This window comes from Rhinoderma darwinii, unplaced genomic scaffold (genome assembly GCF_050947455.1).
Source record: "Rhinoderma darwinii isolate aRhiDar2 unplaced genomic scaffold, aRhiDar2.hap1 Scaffold_4141, whole genome shotgun sequence".
Lineage (NCBI taxonomy): Eukaryota > Metazoa > Chordata > Amphibia > Anura > Rhinodermatidae > Rhinoderma > Rhinoderma darwinii.
The window spans coordinates 1-17,309 of NW_027463708.1; the positions used below are offsets into that span (position 1 = coordinate 1).

At 51.6% G+C, this 17,309-nt stretch overlaps 1 protein-coding gene across 2 annotated transcripts in view; it reads left to right on the forward strand.

Annotated features, from left to right (window-relative positions):
* Positions 1 to 1,148: 1,148 nt before the first annotated feature.
* Positions 1,149 to 17,309, forward strand: part of LOC142709513 (protein NDRG4-A-like) — a 68,711-nt gene continuing 52,550 nt past the window's right edge. Inside the window, exon 1 of one of the 2 annotated variants that reach the window (XM_075848486.1) lies at positions 1,149 to 1,310. In XM_075848486.1, coding sequence (XP_075704601.1) covers positions 1,274 to 1,310 — 37 coding nt within the window. In that variant the 5' untranslated portion in view covers positions 1,149 to 1,273. Of the gene's footprint in view, positions 1,311 to 6,233; positions 6,320 to 17,309 lie in introns of those variants that run through there. The other variant, XM_075848485.1, reaches the window with a different exon arrangement.

Genomic DNA, 17,309 nt, shown 5'->3' on the forward strand with positions numbered 1-17,309 from the left:
GGGGGAGGGAGGAATCGCCGTTATCACGTGTGGGGGGGAGGGAGGAATCGCCGTTATCTCGTGTGGGGGGGGGGGAGGAATCGCCGTTATCTCGTGTGGGGGGGGGGGAGGAATCACCGTTATCTCGTGGGGGGAGGGAGGAATCGCCGTTATCTCGCGTGGGGGGGGGGGAATCGCCGTTATCTCGCGTGTGGGGGAGGAATCGCCGTTATCTCGTGTGGGGGGGAGGGAGGAATCGCCGTTATCTCGTGGGGGGGGGGAGGAATCGCCGTTATCTCGTGTGGGGGGGGGGGAGGAATCGCCGTTATCTCGTGTGGGGGGGGGAGGAATCGCCGTTATCTCGTGTGGGGGGGGGAGGAATCGCCGTTATCTTGTGTGGGGGGGGGAGGAATCGCCGTTATCTCGTGTGGGGGGGGGGAGGAATCGCCGTTATCTCGTGTGTGGGGGGGGGGAAATCGCCGTTATCTCGTGTGGGGGGGAGGAATCGCCGTTATCTCGTGTGGGGGGGGGGGAGGAATCGCCGTTATCTCGTGTGGGGGGGGGGGGGAGGAATCGCCGTTATCTCGTGGGGGGGGAGGAATCGCCGTTATCTCGTGGGGGGGGGAGGAATCTCCGTTATGTCGTGGGGGGGGGGGATCGCCGTTATCTCGGGGGAGGAATCGCCGTTATCTCGTGGGGGGGAGGGAGGAATCGCCGTTATCTCGTGTGGGGGGGGAGGAATCGCCGTTATGTCGTGTGTGGGGGGAGGAATCGGCGTTATCTCGTGGGGGGGGAGGAATCTCCGTTATGTCGTGCGGGGGGGGGGGGGGGGAGGAATCGGCGTTATCTCGTGTGTGGGGGGTCGGGAGGAATTGCCGTGATCTCGTGGGGGGGGGGGGCTCGGGGGCGCAGGAGGAATCGTCTTAGTCTTGGGCATGGTCCGCCATACTGCAGCCACATTTCACCGGCCAGGGTCTGTATTCTCCACATGATAGGGTTGCGTCTGAATGGGGCCTTACATAGTGTTAGCAGCACAGAGTATTTCAGCAGAGGAGGGGGTCGCTGTGGTCTGCAGGCTCCTCCTCCTCCGCTCTGACGCAGCCGCCTCACTCTACAGCTGCTGGAGGCTGCGGACTGAGGGCTCCTGAGAGCCGCGCCCGGGGGTGAGTAGTCGGCGGGTGTCGGGGCTCTGCACTGGTGATGGTCTGCGGCGCCCCCTCCCCTCTTATATTGGGAGGTTGCCCGCTGTGTCTGCCCGGGTCACTCCCTCCACCCGTCTCCGCTGTCACTGACGATGAAGCTCCCGCGACACAAGATACAGGGCTGGGCAGGTAACCGGCTGCGCGCGACATCCGAGCACATCACCCGGCGGTCTGTGGGATCGAGGGGGGGCACATCGTCTATATACACAGGGGCATGTGACGTCACAATTACGAGAGCAAATCCGCTGAGTAGTAGTATGTGGATAGGTAGGTGATGATGATGGGAGTAGTAGTATGAGGTGGAGAGGTAGGTGACGATGATGGGAGTAGTAGTATGAGGTAGGTGATGCTACTAGGAGCAGTAGTAGTATGTGGTGGAGAGGTAGATGATAGGAGCAGTAGTTGGTGATTATAGGAGTAGTATGTGGTGGAGGTAGATGATAGGAGCAGTAGTTGGTGATAGCAGTAGGTGATGATAGGAGCAGTAGGTGATGATAGGAGCAGTAGTAGGTGGTGGAGAAGTAGGTGATGATGGGAGTAGTAGTATGTTGTGGAGAGGTAGGTGATGATGGGAGTAGTAGTATGTGATGGAGAGGTAGATGATAGGAGCAGTAGTTAGTGATGATTATAGGAGTAGTATGTGGTGGAGAGGTAGATGATAGGAGCAGTAGTTGGTGATGATGGGAGTAGTAGTATGTGGTGGAGGTAGATGATAGGAGCAGTAGTTGGTGATGATAGGAGTAGTAGTATGTGGTGGAGAGGTAGGTGATGGAGAGGTAGATGATTATAGGAGTAGTATGTGGTGGAGAGGTAGGTGATGATGATAGGAGTAGTAGTATGTGGTGGAGAGGTAGGTGATGATAGGAGTAGTAGTATGTGGTGGAGAGGTAGGTGATGATAGGAGCAGTAGTAGGTGGTGGAGTGGTAGGTGATGATAGGAGTAGTAGTATGTGGTGGGGAGGTAGGTGATGATGATAGGAGTAGTAGTATGTGGTGGAGAGGTAGGTGATGATAGGAGCAGTAGTAGGTGGTGGAGTGGTAGGTGATGATAGGAGTAGTAGTATGTGGTGGGGAGGTAGGTGATGATGATAGGAGTAGTAGTATGTGGTGGAGAGGTAGGTGATAATAGGAGTGGTGGAGAGGTGGGTTGTAGTATGCGGTGGAGAGGTAGGTGATGATAGGAGTAGTATGTGGTGGAGAGGTAGGTGATGATGATAGGAGGAGTAGTAGTATGTGGTGGAGAGGTAGGTGATGATAGGAGCAGTAGTAGGTGGTGGAGTGGTAGGTGATGATAGGAGTAGTAGTATGTGGTGGGGAGGTAGGTGATGATGATAGGAGTAGTAGTATGTGGTGGAGAGGTAGGTGATGATAGGAGCAGTAGTAGGTGGTGGAGTGGTAGGTGATGATAGGAGTAGTAGTATGTGGTGGGGAGGTAGGTGATGATGATAGGAGTAGTAGTATGTGGTGGAGAGGTAGGTGATAATAGGAGTGGTGGAGAGGTGGGTTGTAGTATGCGGTGGAGAGGTAGGTGATGATAGGAGTAGTATGTGGTGGAGAGGTAGGTGATGATGATAGGAGGAGTAGTAGTATGTGGTGGAGAGGTAGGTGATGATAGGAGCAGTAGTAGGTGGTGGAGTGGTAGGTGATGATAGGAGTAGTAGTATGTGGTGGGGAGGTAGGTGATGATGATAGGAGTAGTAGTATGTGGTGGAGAGGTAGGTGATGATAGGAGTAGTAGTATGTGGTGGAGAGGTAAGTGATAGGAGCAGTAGTAGGTGGTGGAGTGGTAGGTGATGATAGGAGTAGTAGTATGTGGTGGGGAGGTAGGTGATGATGATAGGAGTAGTAGTATGTGGTGGAGAGGTAGGTGATGATGATAGGAGTAGTAGTATGTGGTGGAGAGGTAGGTGATGATGATAGGAGTAGTAGTATGTGGTGGAGAGGTAGGTGATAATAGGAGTGGTGGAGAGGTGGGTTGTAGTATGCGGTGGAGAGGTAGGTGATGATAGGAGTAGTATGTGGTGGAGAGGTAGGTGATGATGATAGGAGGAGTAGTAGTATGTGGTGGAGAGGTAGGTGATAGGAGTAGTAGTATGTGGTGGAGAGGTAGGTGATGATAGGAGTAGTAGTATGTGGTGGGGAGGTAGGTGATGATGATAGGAGTAGTAGTATGTGGTGGAGAGGTAGGTGATGATAGGAGCAGTAGTAGGTGGTGGAGTGGTAGGTGATGATAGGAGTAGTAGTATGTGGTGGGGAGGTAGGTGATGATGATAGGAGTAGTAGTATGTGGTGGAGAGGTAGGTGATGATAGGAGTAGTAGTATGTGGTGGAGAGGTAGGTGATAGGAGCAGTAGTAGGTGGTGGAGTGGTAGGTGATGATAGGAGTAGTAGTATGTGGTTGGGAGGTAGGTGATGATGATAGGAGTAGTTGGTGATGATAGGAGTAGTAGTATGTGGTGGAGAGGTAGGTGATGATAGGAGTAGTAGCATGTGGTGGAGAGGTAGATGATGAGAGCAGTAGTTGGTGATGATAGGAGTAGTAGTATGTGATGAGAGGTAGATGATAGGACCAGTAGTTGGTGATGGTAGTAGTATGTGGTGGAGAGGTGGGTGTTGGGAGCAGTAGTTGGTGATTATAGGAGTAGTAGTATCTGGTGGAGAGGTAGATGATAGGAGCAGTAGTTGGTGATAAGAGTAGTAGTATGTGGTGGAGAGGTAGGTGATGATAGGAGCAGTAGTAGGTGATGATAGGAGTAGTATGTGGTGGAGAGGTAGGTGATGATAGGAGTAGTAGTATGTGGTGGAGAGGTAGGTGATGATGTGAGTAGTAATATGGGGTGGAGAGGTAGGTGATGATGATGGGAGTAGTAGTAGGTGGTAGAGAGGTAGGTGATTATAGGAGCAAGTAGTATGTGGTGGAGAGGTAGGTGATTATATGAGCAGTAGTATGTGGTGGAGAGGTAGGTGATGATAGGAGTGGTGGAGAGGTAGGTTATGATGGGGGTTGTAGTATGCGGTGGAGAGGTAGGTGATGATGATAGGAGTAGTAGTATGTGGTGGAGAGGTAGGCGATGATGATAGGAGTAGTAGTATGTGGTGGAGAGGTAGGTGATGATAGGAGTAGTATTTGGTGGAGAGGTAGGTGATGATAGGAGTAGTAGTATGTGGTGGGGATGTATGTGATGATGGGAGTAGTAATATGTGGTGGAGAGGTAGGTGATGATGATAGGAGTAGTAGTATGTGGTGGAGAGGTAGGTGATGATGATAGGAGTAGTAGTATGTGGTGGAGAGGTAGGTGATAATAGGAGTGGTGGAGAGGTGGGTTGTAGTATGCGGTGGAGAGGTAGGTGATGATAGGAGTAGTATGTGGTGGAGAGGTAGGTGATGATGATAGGAGGAGTAGTAGTATGTGGTGGAGAGGTAGGTGATGATAGGAGTAGTAGTATGTGGTGGAGAGGTAGGTGATAGGAGCAGTAGTAGGTGGTGGAGTGGTAGGTGATGATAGGAGTAGTAGTATGTGGTGGGGAGGTAGGTGATGATGATAGGAGTAGTAGTATGTGGTGGAGAGGTAGGTGATGATGATAGGAGTAGTAGTATGTGGTGGAGAGGTAGGTGATGATAGGAGCAGTAGTAGGTGGTGGAGTGGTAGGTGATGATAGGAGTAGTAGTATGTGGTGGGGAGGTAGGTGATGATGATAGGAGTAGTAGTATGTGGTGGAGAGGTAGGTGATGATAGGAGTAGTAGTATGTGGTGGAGAGGTAGGTGATAGGAGCAGTAGTAGGTGGTGGAGTGGTAGGTGATGATAGGAGTAGTAGTATGTGGTTGGGAGGTAGGTGATGATGATAGGAGTAGTTGGTGATGATAGGAGTAGTAGTATGTGGTGGAGAGGTAGGTGATGATAGGAGTAGTAGCATGTGGTGGAGAGGTAGATGATGAGAGCAGTAGTTGGTGATGATAGGAGTAGTAGTATGTGATGAGAGGTAGATGATAGGACCAGTAGTTGGTGATGGTAGTAGTATGTGGTGGAGATGTGGGTGTTGGGAGCAGTAGTTGGTGATTATAGGAGTAGTAGTATCTGGTGGAGAGGTAGATGATAGGAGCAGTAGTTGGTGATAAGAGTAGTAGTATGTGGTGGAGAGGTAGGTGATGATAGGAGCAGTAGTAGGTGGTGGAGAGGTAGGTGATGATAGGAGTAGTATGTGGTGGAGAGGTAGGTGATGATAGGAGTAGTAGTATGTGGTGGAGAGGTAGGTGATGATAGGAGTAGTAGTATGTGGTGGAGAGGTAGGTGATTATATGAGCAGTAGTATGTGGTGGAGAGGCAGGTGATGATGGGAGTAGTAGTGGTATGTGGTGGAGAGGTAGGTGATGATAGGAGTGGTGGAGAGGTAGGTTATGATGGGGGTTGTAGTATGCGGTGGAGAGGTAGGTGATGATAGGAGTAGTATTTGGTGGAGAGGTAGGTGATGATAGGAGTAGTAGTATGTGGTGGGGAGGTATGTGATGATGGGAGTAGTAATATGTGGTGGAGAGGTAGGTGATGATGATAGGAGTAGTAGTATGTGGTGGAGAGGTAGGTGATGATGATAGGAGTAGTAGTATGTGGTGGAGAGGTAGGTGATAATAGGAGTGGTGGAGAGGTGGGTTGTAGTATGCGGTGGAGAGGTAGGTGATGATAGGAGTAGTATGTGGTGGAGAGGTAGGTGATGATGATAGGAGGAGTAGTAGTATGTGGTGGAGAGGTAGGTGATGATAGGAGTAGTAGTATGTGGTGGAGAGGTAGGTGATGATGATAGGAGTAGTAGTATGTGGTGGAGAGGTAGGTGATAATAGGAGTGGTGGAGAGGTAGGTTATGATGGGGGTTGTAGTATGCGGTGGAGAGGTAGGTGATGATAGGAGTGGTGGAGAGGTAGGTTATGATGGGGGTTGTAGTATGCGGTGGAGAGGTAGGTGATGATGATAGGAGTAGTAGTATGTGGTGGAGAGGTAGGTGATTAGTGGGATGTGCCATCTTGGGGTAGGGGGAGTCCTGGCCTGATCTCTGGGAGTTGTTCAGGAGGTGGAGTGAGGGTTGTGCCTGCGGATGCTGGAGATGTTTTCCTCCCTGATATCTCTGTGGCACGGGGAGGAGAGGGGTGAGTGTCCAGCTTCTCTACTATTGGGGAGGGGGTAGGAGAAGGGCTGGGAGGTCTGCGGAGCGTGCTGGACTCTGCACGGGGTAATAATGAATTGTAAGTTGTCCTGCAGTCTGATAGTGAGGACATGAGGCGGAGGATGAGGGTGCTGGAAGATGGGGCTGCTGCAGTCACCCTCATCCTAATCTGTAATCATTGTGACATGGAGAATGAGTCAGCAGCAAGCAACCTGCCCCCCACCCCCAGTCATCCCAGCAGAGACCACCCCCGGCCAACTACATGGCCATAAGTATGTGAACCCCAACATGTATGGAGCATTAGTGAGGGCCCGCAGTGATTTTGGGCAGTAAATCCGTTTGTTCCCGGGGACATTGCCTGCGAACCTGTTAATGTGGCGCTCCTGAATGTGCCATCAATGATAGAGGTTCAGTTCTGTAGATGGTATTGGAGCGGACTATGAATTTCCCCTCCGCCAGGCTGGTGTCCACAGTAATGCTGGATGTTTGGGTCAGGCTGGTGTCCACAATAATGCTGGATGTTTGGGTCAGGCTGGTGTCCACAGTAATGCTGGATGTTTGGGTCAGGCTGGTGTCCACAGTAATGCTGGATGTTTGGGTCAGGCTGGTGTGCACAGTAATGCTGGATGTTTGGGTCAGGCTGTTGTGCACAGTAATGCTGGATGTTTGGGTCAGGCTGGTGTCCACAGTAATGCTGGATGTTTGGGTCAGGCTGTTGTGCACAGTAATGCTGGATGTTTGGGTCAGTCTGGTGTCCACAGTAATGCTGGATCTTTGGGTCAGGCTGTTGTCCACAGTAATGCTGGATGTTTGGGTCAGTCTGTTGTGCACAGTAATGCTGGATGTTTGGGTCAGGCTGGTGTCCACAGTAATGCTGGATGTTTGGGTCAGGCTGGTGTCCACAGTAATGCTGGATGTTTGGGTCAGGCTGGTGTCCACAGTAATGCTGGATGTTTGGGTCAGGCTGGTGTGCACAGTAATGCTGGATGTTTGGGTCAGGCTGGTGTCCACAGTAATGCTGGATGTTTGGGTCAGGCTGGTGTGCACAGTAATGCTGGATGTTTGGGACAGGCTGGTGTGCACAGTAATGCTGGATGTTTGGGTCAGGCTGGTGTCCACAGTAATGCTGGATGTTTGGGTCAGGCTGGTGTCCACAGTAATGCTGGATGTTTGGGTCAGGCTGGTGTCCACAGTAATGCTGGATGTTTGGGTCAGGCTGGTGTCCACAGTAATGCTGGATGTTTGGGTCAGGCTGGTGTCCACAGTAATGCTGGATGTTTGGGTCAGGCTGGTGTGCACAGTAATGCTGGATGTTGTCCACAGTAATGCTGGATGTGTGGGTCAGGCTGGTGTCCACAGTAATGCTGGATGTTTGGGACAGGCTGGTGTCCACAGTAATGCTGGATGTTTGGGTCAGGCTGGTGTCCACAGTAATGCTGGATGTTTGGGTCAGGCTGGTGTCCACAGTAATGCTGGATGTTTGGGACAGGCTGGTGTCCTCGGTAATGCTGGATGTTTGGGACAGGCTGGTGTCCTCGGTAATGCTGGATGTTTGGGTCAGGCTGTTGTGCACAGTAATGCTGGATGTTTGGGACAGGCTGTTGTCCACAGTAATGCTGGATGTTTGGGACAGGCTGGTGTCCTCGGTAATGCTGGATGTTTGGGTCAGTCTGTTGTGCACAGTAATGCTGGATGTTTGGGACAGGCTGTTGTCCACAGTAATGCTGGATGTTTGGGACAGGCTGGTGTCCTCGGTAATGCTGGATGTTTGGGTCAGGCTGGTGTCCTCGGTAATGCTGGATGTTTGGGTCAGTCTGTTGTGCACAGTAATGCTGGATGTTTGGGTCAGGCTGTTGTCCACAGTAATGCTGGATGTTTGGGTCAGGCTGGTGTCCTCGGTAATGCTGGATGTTTGGGTCAGGCTGGTGTGCACAGTAACGCTGGATGTTTGGGTCAGGCTGTTGTGCACAGTAATGCTGGATGTTTGGGTCAGGCTGGTGTCCACAGTAATGCTGGATGTTTGGGTCAGGCTGGTGTCCACAGTAATGCTGGATGTTTGGGTCAGGCTGGTGTCCACAGTAATGCTGGATGTTTGGGTCAGTCTGTTGTGCACAGTAATGCTGGATGTTTGGGTCAGGCTGGTGTCCACAGTAATGCTGGATGTTTGGGTCAGGCTGGTGTGCACAGTAATGCTGGATGTTTGGGTCAGGCTGTTGTGCACAGTAATGCTGGATGTTTGGGGCAGGCTGTTGTGCACAGTAATGCTGGATGTTTGGGTCAGTCTGTTGTCCACAGTAATGCTGGATGTTTGGGTCAGGCTGGTGTCCACAGTAATGCTGGATGTTTGGGTCAGGCTGGTGTGCACAGTAATGCTGGATGTTTGGGTCAGGCTGTTGTGCACAGTAATGCTGGATGTTTGGGTCAGGCTGGTGTGCACAGTAATGCTGGATGTTTGGGTCAGGCTGGTGTGCACAGTAATGCTGGATGTTTGGGACAGGCTGGTGTCCTCGGTAATGCTGGATGTTTGGGTCAGTCTGTTGTGCACAGTAATGCTGGATGTGTGGGTCAGGCTGGTGTCCACAGTAATGCTGGATGTTTGGGTCAGTCTGTTGTGCACAGTAATGCTGGATGTTTGGGTCAGTCTGTTGTGCACAGTAATGCTGGATGTTTGGGTCAGTCTGTTGTGCACAGTAATGCTGGATGTTTGGGTCAGGCTGTTGTGCACAGTAATGCTGGATGTTTGGGTCAGTCTGTTGTCCACAGTAATGCTGGATGTTTGGGTCAGGCTGGTGTCCACAGTAATGCTGGATGTTTGGGTCAGTCTGGTGTCCACAGTAATGCTGGATGTTTGGGTCAGGCTGGTGTCCACAGTAATGCTGGATGTTTGGGTCAGTCTGTTGTGCACAGTAATGCTGGATGTTTGGGTCAGGCTGGTGTCCACAGTAATGCTGGATGTTTGGGTCAGGCTGGTGTCCACAGTAATGCTGGATGTTTGGGTCAGGCTGGTGTCCACAGTAATGCTGGATGTTTGGGTCAGGCTGGTGTCCACAGTAATGCTGGATGTTTGGGTCAGTCTGGTGTCCACAGTAATGCTGGATGTTTGGGTCAGTCTGGTGTCCACAGTAATGCTGGATGTTTGGGTCAGGCTTGTGTCCACAGTAATGCTGGATGTTTGGGTCAGGCTGGTGTCCTCGGTAATGCTGGATGTTTGGGTCAGGCTGTTGTGCACAGTAATGCTGGATGTTTGGGTCAGGCTGTTGTGCACAGTAACGCTGGATGTTTGGGTCAGGCTGTTGTCCACAGTAATGCTGGATGTTGTCCACAGTAATGCTGGATGTTTGGGTCAGGCTGGTGTCCACAGTAATGCTGGATGTTTGGGTCAGGCTGTTGTCCACAGTAATGCTGGATGTTTGGGTCAGTCTGTTGTGCACAGTAATGCTGGATGTTTGGGTCAGGCTGGTGTCCACAGTAATGCTGGATGTTTGGGTCAGGCTGTTGTCCACAGTAATGCTGGATGTTGTGCACAGTAATGCTGGATGTTTGGGCCAGGCTGGTGTGCACAGTAATGCTGGATGTTGTGCACAGTAATGCTGGATGTTTGGGTCAGGCTGGTGTCCACAGTAATGCTGGATGTTTGGGTCAGGCTGGTGTGCACAGTAATGCTGGATGTTGTGCACAGTAATGCTGGATGTTTGGGTCAGGCTGGTGTCCACAGTAATGCTGGATGTTTGGGACAGGCTGGTGTCCTCAGTAATGCTGGATGGTGTGCACAGTAATGCTGGATGTTTGGGTCAGGCTGGTGTCCACAGTAATGCTGGATGTTTGGGACAGTCTGTTGTGCACAGTAATGCTGGATGTTTGGGACAGTCTGTTGTCCACAGTAATGCTGGATGTTTGGGACAGTCTGTTGTGCACAGTAATGCTGGATGTTTGGGACAGTCTGTTGTGCACAGTAATGCTGGATCTTTGGGTCAGGCTGGTGTCCACAGTAATGCTGGATGTTTGGGTCAGGCTGGTGTCCACAGTAATGCTGGATGTTTGGGTCAGTCTGTTGTGCACAGTAATGCTGGATGTTTGGGTCAGGCTGTTGTGCACAGTAATGCTGGATCTTTGGGTCAGGCTGGTGTGCACAGTAATGCTGGATGTTTGGGCCAGGCTGGTGTCCACAGTAATGCTGGATGTTTGGGTCAGGCTGGTGTGCACAGTAATGCTGGATGTTTGGGTCAGGCTGGTGTCCACAGTAATGCTGGATGTTTGGGTCAGGCTGGTGTGCACAGTAATGCTGGATGTTTGGGTCAGGCTGGTGTCCACAGTAATGCTGGATGTTTGGGTCAGGCTGGTGTCCACAGTAATGCTGGATGTTTGGGTCAGGCTGGTGTCCACAGTAATGCTGGATGTTTGGGTCAGGCTTGTGTCCACAGTAATGCTGGATGTTTGGGTCAGGCTGGTGTCCACAGTAATGCTGGATGTTTGGGTCAGGCTGGTGTCCTCGGTAATGCTGGATGTTTGGGTCAGGCTGTTGTGCACAGTAATGCTGGATGTTTGGGTCAGGCTGTTGTGCACAGTAACGCTGGATGTTTGGGTCAGGCTGTTGTCCACAGTAATGCTGGATGTTGTCCACAGTAATGCTGGATGTTTGGGTCAGGCTGGTGTCCACAGTAATGCTGGATGTTTGGGTCAGGCTGGTGTCCACAGTAATGCTGGATGTTTGGGTCAGGCTGGTGTGCACAGTAATGCTGGATGTTTGGGTCAGGCTGGTGTGCACAGTAATGCTGGATGTTTGGGACAGGCTGGTGTCCACAGTAATGCTGGATGTTTGGGTCAGGCTGGTGTCCACAGTAATGCTGGATGTTTGGGCCAGGCTGGTGTGCACAGTAATGCTGGATGTGTGGGTCAGGCTGGTGTCCACAGTAATGCTGGATGTTTGGGACAGGCTGGTGTGCACAGTAATGCTGGATGTTTGGGTCAGGCTGGTGTCCTCAGTAATGCTGGATGTTTGGGTCAGGCTGGTGTGCACAGTAATGCTGGATGTTTGGGTCAGGCTGGTGTCCACAGTAATGCTGGATGTTTGGGTCAGGCTGTTGTGCACAGTAATGCTGGATGTTTGGGTCAGGCTGGTGTCCACAGTAATGCTGGATGTTTGGGTCAGGCTGGTGTGCACAGTAATGCTGGATGTTTGGGTCAGGCTGGTGTCCTCAGTAATGCTGGATGTTTGGGTCAGGCTGGTGTGCACAGTAATGCTGGATGTTTGGGTCAGGCTGGTGTCCACAGTAATGCTGGATGTTTGGGTCAGGCTGGTGTGCACAGTAATGCTGGATGTTTGGGTCAGGCTGTTGTCCACAGTAATGCTGGATGTTTGGGTCAGGCTGTTGTCCACAGTAATGCTGGATGTTTGGGTCAGGCTGGTGTGCACAGTAATGCTGGATGTTTGGGTCAGGCTGGTGTCCACAGTAATGCTGGATGTTTGGGTCAGGCTGGTGTGCACAGTAATGCTGGATGTTTGGGTCAGGCTGGTGTCCACAGTAATGCTGGATGTTTGGGTCAGGCTGTTGTCCACAGTAATGCTGGATGTTTGGGTCAGGCTGGTGTGCACAGTAATGCTGGATGTTTGGGTCAGGCTGGTGTCCACAGTAATGCTGGATGTTTGGGTCAGGCTGGTGTGCACAGTAATGCTGGATGTTTGGGTCAGGCTGGTGTCCACAGTAATGCTGGATGTTTGGGTCAGGCTGTTGTCCACAGTAATGCTGGATGTTTGGGTCAGGCTGTTGTCCACAGTAATGCTGGATGTTTGGGTCAGGCTGTTGTGCACAGTAATGCTGGATGTTTGGGACAGGCTGGTGTGCACAGTAATGCTGGATGTTTGGGTCAGGCTGGTGTCCACAGTAATGCTGGATGTTTGGGTCAGGCTGTTGTCCACAGTAATGCTGGATCTTTGGGTCAGGCTGGTGTCCACAGTAATGCTGGATGTTTGGGACAGGCTGGTGTGCACAGTAATGCTGGATGTTTGGGTCAGGCTGGTGTGCACAGTAATGCTGGATGTTTGGGTCAGGCTGGTGTCCACAGTAATGCTGGATGTTTGGGTCAGGCTGTTGTCCACAGTAATGCTGGATGTTTGGGTCAGGCTGGTGTGCACAGTAATGCTGGATGTTTGGGTCAGGCTGGTGTCCACAGTAATGCTGGATGTTTGGGTCAGGCTGGTGTGCACAGTAATGCTGGATGTTTGGGTCAGGCTGGTGTGCACAGTAATGCTGGATGTTTGGGTCAGGCTGGTGTGCACAGTAATGCTGGATGTTTGGGTCAGGCTGGTGTGCACAGTAATGCTGGATGTTTGGGTCAGGCTGGTGTGCACAGTAATGCTGGATGTTTGGGTCAGGCTGGTGTGCACAGTAATGCTGGATGTTTGGGTCAGGCTGGTGTCCACAGTAATGCTGGATGTTTGGGTCAGGCTGTTGTGCACAGTAATGCTGGATGTTTGGGTCAGGCTGGTGTGCACAGTAATGCTGGATGTTTGGGACAGGCTGGTGTGCACAGTAATGCTGGATGTTTGGGTCAGGCTGGTGTGCACAGTAATGCTGGATGTTTGGGACAGGCTGGTGTGCACAGTAATGCTGGATGTTTGGGTCAGGCTGGTGTCCACAGTAATGCTGGATGTTTGGGTCAGGCTGGTGTCCACAGTAATGCTGGATGTTTGGGTCAGGCTGGTGTGCACAGTAATGCTGGATGTTTGGGTCAGGCTGGTGTGCACAGTAATGCTGGATGTTTGGGACAGGCTGGTGTGCACAGTAATGCTGGATGTTTGGGTCAGGCTGGTGTCCACAGTAATGCTGGATGTTTGGGTCAGGCTGGTGTCCACAGTAATGCTGGATGTTTGGGTCAGGCTGGTGTGCACAGTAATGCTGGATGTTTGGGTCAGGCTGTTGTCCACAGTAATGCTGGATGTTTGGGTCAGGCTGGTGTCCACAGTAATGCTGGATGTTTGGGTCAGGCTGGTGTGCACAGTAATGCTGGATGTTTGGGTCAGTCTGTTGTGCACAGTAATGCTGGATGTTTGGGTCAGGCTGGTGTCCACAGTAATGCTGGATGTTTGGGTCAGGCTGGTGTCCACAGTAATGCTGGATGTTTGGGTCAGGCTGGTGTCCACAGTAATGCTGGATGTTTGGGTCAGGCTGTTGTGCACAGTAATGCTGGATGTTTGGGTCAGGCTGTTGTGCACAGTAACGCTGGATGTTTGGGTCAGGCTGTTGTGCACAGTAATGCTGGATGTTTGGGACAGGCTGTTGTCCACAGTAATGCTGGATCTTTGGGTCAGGCTGGTGTCCACAGTAATGCTGGATCTTTGGGTCAGGCTGGTGTCCACAGTAATGCTGGATGTTGTGCACAGTAACGCTGGATGTTTGGGTCAGGCTGGTGTGCACAGTAATGCTGGATGTTTGGGTCAGGCTGGTGTCCACAGTAATGCTGGATCTTTGGGTCAGGCTGGTGTCCACAGTAATGCTGGATGTTTGGGTCAGGCTGGTGTCCACAGTAATGCTGGATGTTTGGGTCAGGCTGGTGTGCACAGTAATGCTGGATGTTTGGGTCAGGCTGGTGTGCACAGTAATGCTGGATGTTTGGGTCAGGCTGTTGTCCACAGTAATGCTGGATGTTTGGGTCAGGCTGGTGTGCACAGTAATGCTGGATGTTTGGGCCAGGCTGGTGTCCACAGTAATGCTGGATGTTTGGGTCAGGCTGGTGTGCACAGTAATGCTGGATGTTTGGGTCAGGCTGTTGTGCACAGTAATGCTGGATGTTTGGGTCAGGCTGTTGTGCACAGTAACGCTGGATGTTTGGGTCAGGCTGTTGTGCACAGTAATGCTGGATGTTTGGGTCAGGCTGGTGTCCACAGTAATGCTGGATCTTTGGGTCAGGCTGGTGTCCACAGTAATGCTGGATGTTTGGGTCAGGCTGGTGTCCACAGTAATGCTGGATGTTTGGGTCAGGCTGGTGTCCACAGTAATGCTGGATGTTTGGGTCAGGCTGGTGTGCACAGTAATGCTGGATGTTTGGGTCAGGCTGGTGTCCACAGTAATGCTGGATGTTTGGGTCAGTCTGTTGTGCACAGTAATGCTGGATGTTTGGGTCAGGCTGGTGTCCACAGTAATGCTGGATGTTTGGGTCAGGCTGTTGTGCACAGTAATGCTGGATGTTTGGGTCAGGCTGTTGTGCACAGTAACGCTGGATGTTTGGGTCAGGCTGTTGTGCACAGTAATGCTGGATGTTTGGGTCAGGCTGTTGTGCACAGTAATGCTGGATGTTTGGGACAGGCTGTTGTCCACAGTAATGCTGGATCTTTGGGTCAGGCTGGTGTCCACAGTAATGCTGGATGTTGTGCACAGTAACGCTGGATGTTTGGGTCAGGCTGGTGTGCACAGTAATGCTGGATGTTTGGGTCAGGCTGGTGTCCACAGTAATGCTGGATCTTTGGGTCAGGCTGGTGTCCACAGTAATGCTGGATGTTTGGGTCAGGCTGGTGTCCACAGTAATGCTGGATGTTTGGGTCAGGCTGGTGTGCACAGTAATGCTGGATGTTTGGGTCAGGCTGGTGTGCACAGTAATGCTGGATGTTTGGGTCAGGCTGTTGTCCACAGTAATGCTGGATGTTTGGGTCAGGCTGGTGTGCACAGTAATGCTGGATGTTTGGGCCAGGCTGGTGTCCACAGTAATGCTGGATGTTTGGGTCAGGCTGGTGTGCACAGTAATGCTGGATGTTTGGGTCAGGCTGGTGTCCACAGTAATGCTGGATGTTTGGGTCAGGCTGGTGTGCACAGTAATGCTGGATGTTTGGGTCAGGCTGTTGTCCACAGTAATGCTGGATGTTTGGGTCAGGCTGGTGTGCACAGTAATGCTGGATGTTTGGGTCAGGCTGGTGTCCACAGTAATGCTGGATGTTTGGGTCAGGCTGGTGTCCACAGTAATGCTGGATGTTTGGGTCAGTCTGTTGTGCACAGTAATGCTGGATGTTTGGGTCAGGCTGGTGTGCACAGTAATGCTGGATGTTTGGGTCAGGCTGGTGTGCACAGTAATGCTGGATGTTTGGGTCAGGCTGGTGTGCACAGTAATGCTGGATCTTTGGGTCAGGCTGGTGTCCACAGTAATGCTGGATGTTTGGGTCAGGCTGGTGTGCACAGTAATGCTGGATCTTTGGGTCAGGCTGGTGTCCACAGTAATGCTGGATGTTTGGGTCAGGCTGGTGTCCACAGTAATGCTGGATGTTTGGGTCAGGCTGTTGTGCACAGTAATGCTGGATGTTTGGGTCAGGCTGTTGTGCACAGTAATGCTGGATGTTTGGGTCAGGCTGGTGTCCACAGTAATGCTGGATGTTTGGGTCAGGCTGGTGTCCACAGTAATGCTGGATGTTTGGGTCAGGCTGTTGTGCACAGTAATGCTGGATCTTTGGGTCAGGCTGTTGTCCACAGTAATGCTGGATGTTTGGGTCAGGCTGGTGTGCACAGTAATGCTGGATGTTTGGGTCAGGCTGGTGTCCACAGTAATGCTGGATCTTTGGGTCAGGCTGTTGTCCACAGTAATGCTGGATGTTTGGGTCAGGCTGGTGTCCACGGTAATGCTGGATGTTTGGGTCAGGCTGGTGTGCACAGTAATGCTGGATCTTTGGGTCAGGCTGGTGTGCACAGTAATGCTGGATGTTTGGGTCAGGCTGGTGTCCACAGTAATGCTGGATGTTTGGGTCAGGCTGGTGTGCACAGTAATGCTGGATGTTTGGGTCAGGCTGGTGTCCACAGTAATGCTGGATGTTTGGGTCAGGCTGGTGTCCACAGTAATGCTGGATGTTTGGGTCAGGCTGGTGTCCACAGTAATGCTGGATGTTTGGGTCAGGCTGGTGTGCACAGTAATGCTGGATGTTTGGGTCAGGCTGTTGTGCACAGTAATGCTGGATGTTTGGGTCAGGCTGTTGTCCACAGTAATGCTGGATGTTTGGGTCAGGCTGGTGTCCACGGTAATGCTGGATGTTTGGGTCAGGCTGGTGTCCACAATAATGCTGGATGTTTGGGTCAGGCTGGTGTCCACAGTAATGCTGGATCTTTGGGTCAGGCTGTTGTGCACAGTAATGCTGGATCTTTGGGTCAGGCTGGTGTCCACAGTAATGCTGGATCTTTGGGTCAGGCTGGTGTCCACGGTAATGCTGGATGTTTGGGTCAGGCTGGTGTCCACAATAATGCTGGATGTTTGGGTCAGGCTGGTGTCCACAGTAATGCTGGATGTTTGGGTCAGGCTGGTGTCCACAGTAATGCTGGATCTTTGGGTCAGGCTGTTGTGCACAGTAATGCTGGATCTTTGGGTCAGGCTGGTGTCCACAGTAATGCTGGATCTTTGGGTCAGGCTGGTGTCCACGGTAATGCTGGATGTTTGGGTCAGGCTGGTGTCCACAGTAATGCTGGATGTTTGGGTCAGGCTGGTGTGCACAGTAATGCTGGATGTTTGGGTCAGGCTGGTGTCCACAATAATGCTGGATGTTTGGGTCAGGCTGGTGTCCACAGTAATGCTGGATCTTTGGGTCAGGCTGGTGTCCACAGTAATGCTGGATCTTTGGGTCAGGCTGGTGTCCACAGTAATGCTGGATGTTTGGGTCAGGCTGGTGTGCACAGTAATGCTGGATGTTTGGGCCAGGCTGGTGTCCACAGTAATGCTGGATCTTTGGGTCAGGCTGTTGTGCACAGTAATGCTGGATGTTTGGGTCAGGCTGGTGTCCACAGTAATGCTGGATGTTTGGGTCAGGCTGGTGTGCACAGTAATGCTGGATGTTTGGGTCAGGCTGTTGTGCACAGTAATGCTGGATGTTTGGGTCAGTCTGTTGTGCACAGTAATGCTGGATCTTTGGGTCAGGCTGGTGTCCACAGTAATGCTGGATGTTTGGGTCAGGCTGTTGTGCACAGTAATGCTGGATGTTTGGGTCAGGCTGGTGTGCACAGTAATGC